The sequence below is a fragment of the Hetaerina americana genome, unplaced genomic scaffold, assembly GCF_022747635.1.
Source record: "Hetaerina americana unplaced genomic scaffold, ioHetAmer1.1.p SCAF_1, whole genome shotgun sequence".
In the NCBI taxonomy this organism is placed as follows: Eukaryota; Metazoa; Arthropoda; class Insecta; order Odonata; family Calopterygidae; genus Hetaerina; species Hetaerina americana.
This window is the reverse complement of record NW_027286069.1, coordinates 65,130,440-65,139,359: the sequence shown is the minus strand read 5'-3', so window position 1 is coordinate 65,139,359 and position 8,920 is coordinate 65,130,440. Positions and strand designations below refer to the sequence as shown.

The window sequence follows — 8,920 nt, the reverse complement described above, 5'->3', positions numbered from 1 at the left end:
CTCATTTGTAGATGAGTACCAAGGTAGTAAGAAGACACTGGATAATAAAGTTAAACGACAGCTAATATATGATTAAAATTATTAATTTTTATTAAGAATAAAACCCGCATTTTTCCGTTTCCTGATTGAAATACCCTTCCCACGAAACAGGCAGCGAGAACAACTGCTCCCCATGAAGGGAAAGGATCCATAGAAAGGCTTCTACTGCAGAAAATTGCGTAAAGAACCTTCACCTTGAAATTCCACGGATAGTGAATGGACAGCGCTTTTTACGAGGTAAAAGTCAGCGAATTTGTGTACGCTCAATTCTACAAAAAAATGTTCGGAGATGACTAACGACCCTGGGGATATTTCTCTTCATCACGAATGATGCTGTGAAGTTTCTAAAATTTTGTTATTCAATTCAATGGATTGAAATGACTGTTCGCGGGCGTAGTACATGTAAGCTGGGACTAGGGGGTCTTTTCCGGTGGAAGAGTAGATGGCTTTTCATATCTCGTGACCTCCCGCTATCTCAGGTAAGTGCGGCGCAAACCCCCGGCAGGCAGCCCGCAGGTTCACCCTTCTCCTTCCTCGGACGCACACGTATTTGTCCAAGCACCCTTGCCCAACGACCTTCGCCGGATTGCCTCTCCACATTAGGATACGAAAAAATGACTCCCGGAAAAACCCCTGCACGAGCAAAATAGTACGCTCGAGCGATGTACCGCGAGTATGAGTGAAAGGGTGTGGTTTCATCCGGAGCTCCCTTCCTCGTTCCCCCCAACGAACACAAACAGACACGCTCACGGTCCCCCTCCTCCCGCCCCCTTGCCCCTCCCTCGACCCTCCTGATCGTCACCGCCTCCTTCGGGTCCCTTTCCCCGTGTCCACAATCACAATTCACACAAACGTAGTTCCCCCACCCAGCCACCCTGTTAAGAACCTCCCTATCCCGGAACTCTTTAACGAAAGAATTGCAGCACCAGATTGTGCACCAGTATAAAAGCCTCGACACTGTCCTAGCTTCGTCACACAACCCACCAACTTCTTATCGAGACGAGATCCGCTCTCTAAGCACCAACGGACTCCTCAACATGAAGGTGAGTAAACATTTCCAGCAGTCCCTTAAACCTCAAAATTTGGTAATTATCTTAAGAAAATTTGCAACACTTCTCCAAATGCTACAGGATCACTAATTTAACTAAGATATTTTCATTAAGTTCTCAATTGAAAAACATTTAACATATCTAGATTTTCTTCGTAAATAGTGTGTTACTTGATTGTATATCAGTTTTTCATGAATATATGTCGACACACACTTAAAAAATACCCCTACTTACTGTCCATAAAATTTAATCACTACGTACCCAGTAAGTACAAATATGTTTCATTTTTAAACCTAGGTTAGAAACTAATTTAAGGAATTAATATCTCTTATTCGACCAATAAGACATCTGAAAAAGTTGAAGCTACCTATATGTTGACAAGATAGTTGAGATAAATTCAGAGTATGAGTGGAGAATCGAGTCTTTACATTTAACTCTGTCACAGATGTTGACGTACCCTCTGCCACACAGACAGACAAAAAGTTAATTTATAATGAGCAAAACATTTTTCACTATCACATATCCAGTGAATACTTTGATAGCACAACAACAAACATTTCTTTAAAATCCAAAGTAATACTGCCTAATTGTCATCACCTTTCGTCGTCATCCACAGCAGAAATACCTTTTGCATTGCTTATAGCTAATCTGTGACAGCGAACAGTTTAGCAATCGTTCCGACGTATGATTGTCACCACTGGTGAAATGCTGCCAGGTAAAAGCCATACAGGTAACGATTGCTTACGCAAAAAGTCGATAATTTCCAAGCATAACAAATAATCACTCATCTTTTTATATTTTCATTAAATATTTGCTACTTTTTTCAGTCATAAACAGTCACGCACAGTTAGCCACGATTACCTGCTCATGATAAATAATTAATTATAATCCTTGAATGCACATTCCAGGTCTCACACCTCAGCAAACAGTAATCACATCCTGACCTTCACTTCTGCACTATATACACGTCAGCTACATTTATCGCAATATATCCAATAAAGCATTCGAAAAGGGACAGCTGCAAATGGCAGCATTCCAAATTACATTCCACAATTTTTTCAAAGGGATGAAAGCTTTCAAAGGTCTTTCCGCCCGAGAGTATCAACTTTCATTTCGATGCTGCTCTATTCTATTCTATGTCTACTTTCAAACATCGACAAGGCTTCATCATAAAAAAGTTTGCGAGTTATAGCAGCCAAAGAGTATTTCCCCATCCAATGAATCAGGCGAAGTTTTAAATCATATCGGCGAAGGTTACCAATAGTGTCCAATTAAGTGCTAGGATTCAAAATGTAGATTCTGCTAATCATCTGGAAAATTTTAAATATGCCAACGTTTTAACGCCGATTGGAATGCTATTCTTCCGTTATCATAAAAAACTTATTGTAATCAGAGTTACCCACCTCTTTCAAGCTACATACAAGGGAATCCCCGCACTATGGTGGTATTAAATCTTAATGGTTACGGGCATTAGCTCAGCTTTCCGCACCGCGTAGTTGAATCGTTTATGAAAGTATCGTTGTTTTAATAATGCAATCAGAGTACCGAAAACTATCGAGGATAATTATTTTTTAAGACTCTTTGTTAATCATTCGTCCTTAAGTTTCAATTTCCAAGCTTTAGAATTCAACATTTTACTTTTTTTGGCAATAAGCCACTTTAAATCCTCTCGTGAAGTCTGTGAAGGAATAATCTCATACAATGCTGTGATTAATGCTTCGAATTTTGTCACCAGTGAATCTCGAAGAGTTTATGGAATATTTTCGCAGCACATAATGATTGCAAATCATTTTAAATGCATAGAGTTAATGCTCAATTTTTTAAGCGAAGTCACCTCTCGATTTAATGCTTTATTTTCTGCCCCTACAACAAGATAACCAGGTCTCTCTTATTGTCATCGTGCCTCATTGCGCTATCGTAATAAACTTCGCTAAAAAATTTGAAGTATTTATTTTTCCTTTTAATTCTTTTAAAATTCCGAGTTTGTCACTAAAACTCTCACGCTCCATAACTTTTGTGAGCAAAAATTGATCCCTGAAACCCCAGACCATGACGTTTAATTTATTTACTTCACATAAAATAAGGAATTTCTAAAATTTATTCTACAAATTAATGCATTTAATGTGAAATGTCTTTATCATCTATGGAACTTTGAATATTAGTCTTGGAAAAGAGGTCCAAGATAAACACAAAAATCCATTCTAACATTACCTTTCTACAAGTACTCCTTTAATTTCTCACTAACAAAATGTTAACCCTGGTCATACGTGGACGAGTACGATTCTACTAACTGAAGATTTTCCCTAAATAGGCATCTAATCATGGATCTTTGAATCACACGTCTTGATAAAAGTAATTGCAGTGGGAGGATTCCGAGTTTTCCCAGGATCTTCTCCAGTTTTTTATAGGTGTTCTGCCTATTAGAGTCAGAGGTAGTCTGCCTATTAGTGTTAGGTAATGTATGGGCTATGACAGCTAATATAGAGAGCATCGTTAACTTTTAAAGCACTTTTAAAAATATTATCAAAAAATCTAAAAATTTTCAAAAAATCTTTTACATTAAATTATTTTCTTCTTCAACTTCTAATTTTTTCCACCCATATGAAAGCAATAAAAAATGGCACACGACTTTCTTCATTAACACTGAGCTAATATTTTCCCATTCTATCGCGGCTTTAAGCATGTTATCAACTTCCGATATGAGTATCATCTCCATTGACTTATTCTGACTAAAATTTTCATCTGCATCATCCTCTTTTTTCCAACTTTTTTAAATCTCCAAAGGTTGTCAGCGTCTGTCTATTCAGAATATTTTCCCTAACGTTCGCCATGCCCACATCTAAAACTCAGAAAATTATCAACACTATCAAATTATCTCACAAGATATGCTCTTTCCTAAAACACTGGGTCCCGAAACCATTCAAAACCATAGTTAGCCTCAAAGTTTTTACTAATGTTTTCCTTATGTCCTTACACCGAGTTCTAGTCATTGATTCCCTCCTCCTCTGAAATATTTCTTTCAAAAATACTCTTCTCCTTCTCATTTCCTTGGATTTTCTCCAATTCTCTACCAAAATTCCGTTATACTAAGTGCGTTCCACCTGATTTAATTTGTGCCAACCCTACTTCGACGTAAACTTGTCGTATTTCTTGAGAATTTCATTATTTATATTCTCTTAAGATTCATCTTCATTCCTTGCCACTCAAACGGATTCCATGACGCGCTCAGCAGTTACTGCGGATTTTTGACAGCGTCAATTTCATCTTATTTAACTCATGCTGATCATAGTCAAATATCACAGATTTAATCAGCTTCCAGCCTACTTTTCTTGCTTGATCTAGCCGTCCCATTCGTCTTTTACCATTTAACAGACACATAAATCACAATTACAGAAGCAATAACTCACAACGTCTTATTTCTCAGTATGCCACATCTATTTCAGATTGACCCCTATTTGCGCAATCTAGTTCATGCGAACTTTCCAATAACAGGCCTCTGAGTGGATAGGTTCACTAGAAAAAAGACTTCATAGACTTTATTGTAGATATAATAGATTTGATACTACTTGAGAATATGGTAAACATTAGATAAATGATATAGTTAGTCTATAATCAATTCATATGAATTAATTTAATGCTAAAAATCTTCGCTAAAATGCCTCTGCAGTTTGTTTCGCTAACACAATATTGTTTCACGGCAAGTAAGTTCTGTTTTGCAGTAATTTGGATAATAATTGTCACACCATATCAAACATACGACAATATTTAAGAATTCAGGCTTAAGGGTGACCAGTGAAATTCAAACATGAAAATCGACAATTTCTACAGAGTTGACCATAGAATTCCATGACTTCATACCTTTGAGGACAGTGTTCCAGCATCACTACATTGTTTGCCACTCCTTTCCCACTTCACCCCACTGAAGTAAATTGAGTATGGGAAATCACCAGAATTAAACTACCAACTGAGAAATCATCATAAATGTTTGACCAGTATTTACAAAAGAGGTTCCCACCTGCATTTTTCACGTCCAAACTCAAGACCCCGTGGACTATAATTAAACTCAAACTTCAGCAAAGATGCATGTTTTTTTTCAATAAGACTTTACTATATATGACTTTCAGTTCATGTGGTTAGTTATCGTTTTTCTACCAATTCTGTTTCAAAAGTATTTTGAAGCATTTATAATCACCTGACTACTATCATTAGTGGGTAACCGTAAATATCAAATGTAACGTTGAAAACAAAGATAAAATGTAGGAAAATAGTTTGGTGGAATACGGCAATCAATGAACCACTAAATAAGTAGACTAGAAGAACATATAAGCCTTTATATTTTCTTCGGCATTCTATTCCATAAGAATATTTCAGAGATAAATTGCGTAACGAGGGAGCGTACAGAGGAGAAGAAAGTGAAAGGTATCGTATTATAGAGCATTACTCGGAGACGGAGATTAAAGATTACAATTATTATATGGATTAGGTAATCCCACCTAAGGTCGCAATAAATCAAAATAGAAAGAACAACAGAATGGCTGCTTTAATGGGAAATATTAATACGTAGTCCACGGAAAAAGGACTCGAAGAAGGCATAACTATTAGCTTTTTTATATAATTAGCATTATCTGATGTTAAACCTTACTAAAACATCACTTTCTGATGTAAAACCCGAGAACTCGTGAATCCTCTTCACCAAGAAAGGCTTAAATTGTATTTCCCAGGTTGATACTACATGCTACTCTTATCTTCATAAATCCTGTATTTACCAAAATCAAATACCCTCCACCTTTCGATACAGCATAATGTTGGATAAACCAAATTATAACTCCACATTAAATTCTAGGAACATTTAGTAGACTCAATATATGTAAAATAGAACGGAAAAATTCAGTAACGATAAACCTTACGCTCCATATCTCCCGCAGAACAACTTTTAACAAACTCCCATACCACTCACCCACTTCCCCCTCTTTAATGTATCTAATACCACAAATCAGTAGACAGTTTAAACGAATGGGAGGAGCCTATTGTCTCCCCTTTCTCCCGTGCATTCTCATACATTTTCCGTAGACACAATTTCCCCCTCAGTACCCACGGTAACATCCGCTATTTTTCTTCTCATTTTCATTATTTGATTCTTTACCCAATTTAATGATTATACATTCTTCCCGTAGCTGGCCACAATAAATATAACACATGTTAAACTTCACTATTTAAGACTTCGAAGTCAGGTACATCATTTTTTAAAGCATACCACATGGGCGCAAACGCTCACGATCGTCTTTTTTCATCTCATGCGAAATAAATCGTTTCATGGTTTTAAATTATGGAATTGGGTATCCCAGAATATAAAGCAGATTCATCTTCCAGGTCGAATACTAACCCTATATTATTCTCAAATTTCGCCAAGAATTCCGTACCATCGTCATGTCTCTGAAAGGGAGAGAGATTTTCCTTTCGTTCCTTCGCATTTATTTCACCCCCCTTGAGTATTCACCATGTCAAGAAAGAGATACGAATAAAACAGATTGGCATTCTAGGTCGATTTTGTGAATTTCGGGAGAATATTCATAAGAAAATTGAAGAAAATCAATGATAAAATACAATGTCACTCGTTTCTGAATCCTAACTTGCCTAAAAGGTGCTTCACTCTCTATATTCCTTCCAAAAATTCAATTGCTGCGGAGTTTGATTTCTGAACTTACACACCCGTAGCCACCGCTCAAGCTTGAGTATCAAGTTATGTAAGAGTTCCGAATCTATTCAATTCGAGTTTTGCCGTTTAGTATAAAAACTGTTTTCTGCATGTGGTGACAAGTATTATTTTGAATTACTAAGTGAAGTGAATGTTCTTACAAGTTGGGTCGGAAAAGAGCAAAATCTTCGGAAAATCTAATACTGAGTCCCGGAAAAGTCACAACAGTGAAAATCACAATCGATTGCGACTCAAATTATTTTATTTAAACACTGCGGAATAAAAAATTCTTAAAAAATTGGCACCATTTTCAAAGTAATAAAACTTTGTCAACATCGCCCATATCGTTTCATTTCCTTAGCATTACTGTATGATCTAAGCCGAATGATTTTTACACACACATGTAGCTCTAACACCTACACTCCATTAATTATCTGAATGTGATACTTCCAATATCAGTCCATACTCAATTTCCCATATTTTGAATTTGTGAATTCGTTGTGAATCCTTGATTTTTTTTGCTGAAACACCATTTGCAAAATATTCCGTTCAATATCCTCATCTCCCAACTATTTAACTCTCTATACAGCCACTACGCTTTTTAATTCAGGCAGCCATGAATTTCAATTTATTGATGGATTTCTACATGGAATAAGAAGTGGAATTACCTTGTGAATGAATAGTGGAGATCGCAATTTCGTTCCGTGGTGAAAGGGGAGCTACTTCGTTCGACTAAGTCTAAAATTTCCCTCCTCAATTAAATACTGGGCACTTTACACCCTTTTCTTTTTTTCTCTGCTCAATCTTAACTTTCAATACAAATTTAACATCATGAATGTACCGCGACTGATTTGGCAACGATGAATGAACCCATCGTGGCTCCAATGACCGGATATTTACAAAGGACTTTGGTGAGCTTAACGCCTGATTCCAATCCCTTAGGCCTTCCTAGTCGTCTGCATCGCCCTCGTCGGCGCAGCATCTGCTGGTCTCCTCCACCACCCCGTGTCCCACCTCGTCCGCACCCCGAGCCTCGACAGCGCAGTCGTCCACTCGTCCCGCCTGGGAGGGAACTTTGCATACTCCACGGCTGAGAGCCACGCTTACGCAGCCGCCGCTCCAGTCGTGCATCACGTCGCCCCGGTGCACCACGTGGCTCCAGTTCACCACGTGGCCGCCGCCGTCCACCACGCCCCCGTCATCGAGGCCCACAGCACCGTGGTCGCCCACGGTCCCGCGGTCGTCCCCGCACACCACGGAGTCGTCGCCGCTCACCACGGAGTCGTTGCCGCCGCCGTCCCCGCCCTCGCCCACCATTCCGTCGTCGCCCACGGAGTCCACCACGGCCTGCACCACGGGATTGTCGCGCATCCCGCCCACCATGGAGCCGTCGTCCTCGGTTAAGGTCCGACTGCAACGTTGGGAGAGGAACGGCCGGCCGGCGGTCGACGTCTCAAAGAAGGAAATAGCCACATTGATCCCACCCACACAGTTCCTCCGAGAGGGAAGAGCGGTCCAGAGTCGTTGACACTGGGTTGGTCGCTTTCCCATTTCCCTTGCACCCTGAATCCTATCATTTTCACCTCTACCAACAGCAGCGATCCGCCACCAAACGTCCGCGCGATGGTCGATCGCGTATCTTTCCACATGCCTCTGTCGCCTCCTCCACAAGATATATTATGTATTTAATTTGCCAAGTGCAAGCCAAAAATATTTAGCATAAAAAATGAGATTGTAAAAATAAATCTACTTGTTATAAATTTTCAGTGTGATTCATTTCAGCTCCAAGATTTATGACCCACGAAATGATTCATATGTTACATTAAGGGAACATTATTTATACTGAATTACGTTCCGCCATTCACACATTCATTTTGTGAGCAACAAACTGGCGGTTGTACTTGAACGGATTCCCGTTTGGATAATAAACAATTTTCATGGAGGTTGGATGAGGTAACGTGCATGATCACTTCAAACGCAAACGCTAGAATTATTTTTACCTCGGTGCTCAAGATATCAAGGGCAAGGGCAAGTTTGCAATATTCCATAATTTTATTATTTTATAAGTCAATCATGACTTCAATAGACATTGACTCTTTCAGCCTCAATATCTTTAATGAACTTACAATTTCTTTAT

General features: G+C 38.8%; 1 protein-coding gene across 1 annotated transcript; it reads left to right on the top strand.

Moving 5' to 3' along the window:
• The first annotated feature begins 1,026 nt into the window (after positions 1 to 1,026).
• Positions 1,027 to 8,629, top strand: LOC139685894 (cuticle protein 65-like). The gene is made up of 2 exons (XM_071583028.1): positions 1,027 to 1,082; positions 7,726 to 8,629. Exons 1-2 carry the CDS (start codon positions 1,077 to 1,079, stop codon positions 8,185 to 8,187), a joined length of 468 nt encoding a protein of 155 aa, XP_071439129.1. The 5' UTR covers positions 1,027 to 1,076; the 3' UTR covers positions 8,188 to 8,629.
• Positions 8,630 to 8,920: the final 291 nt, after the last annotated feature.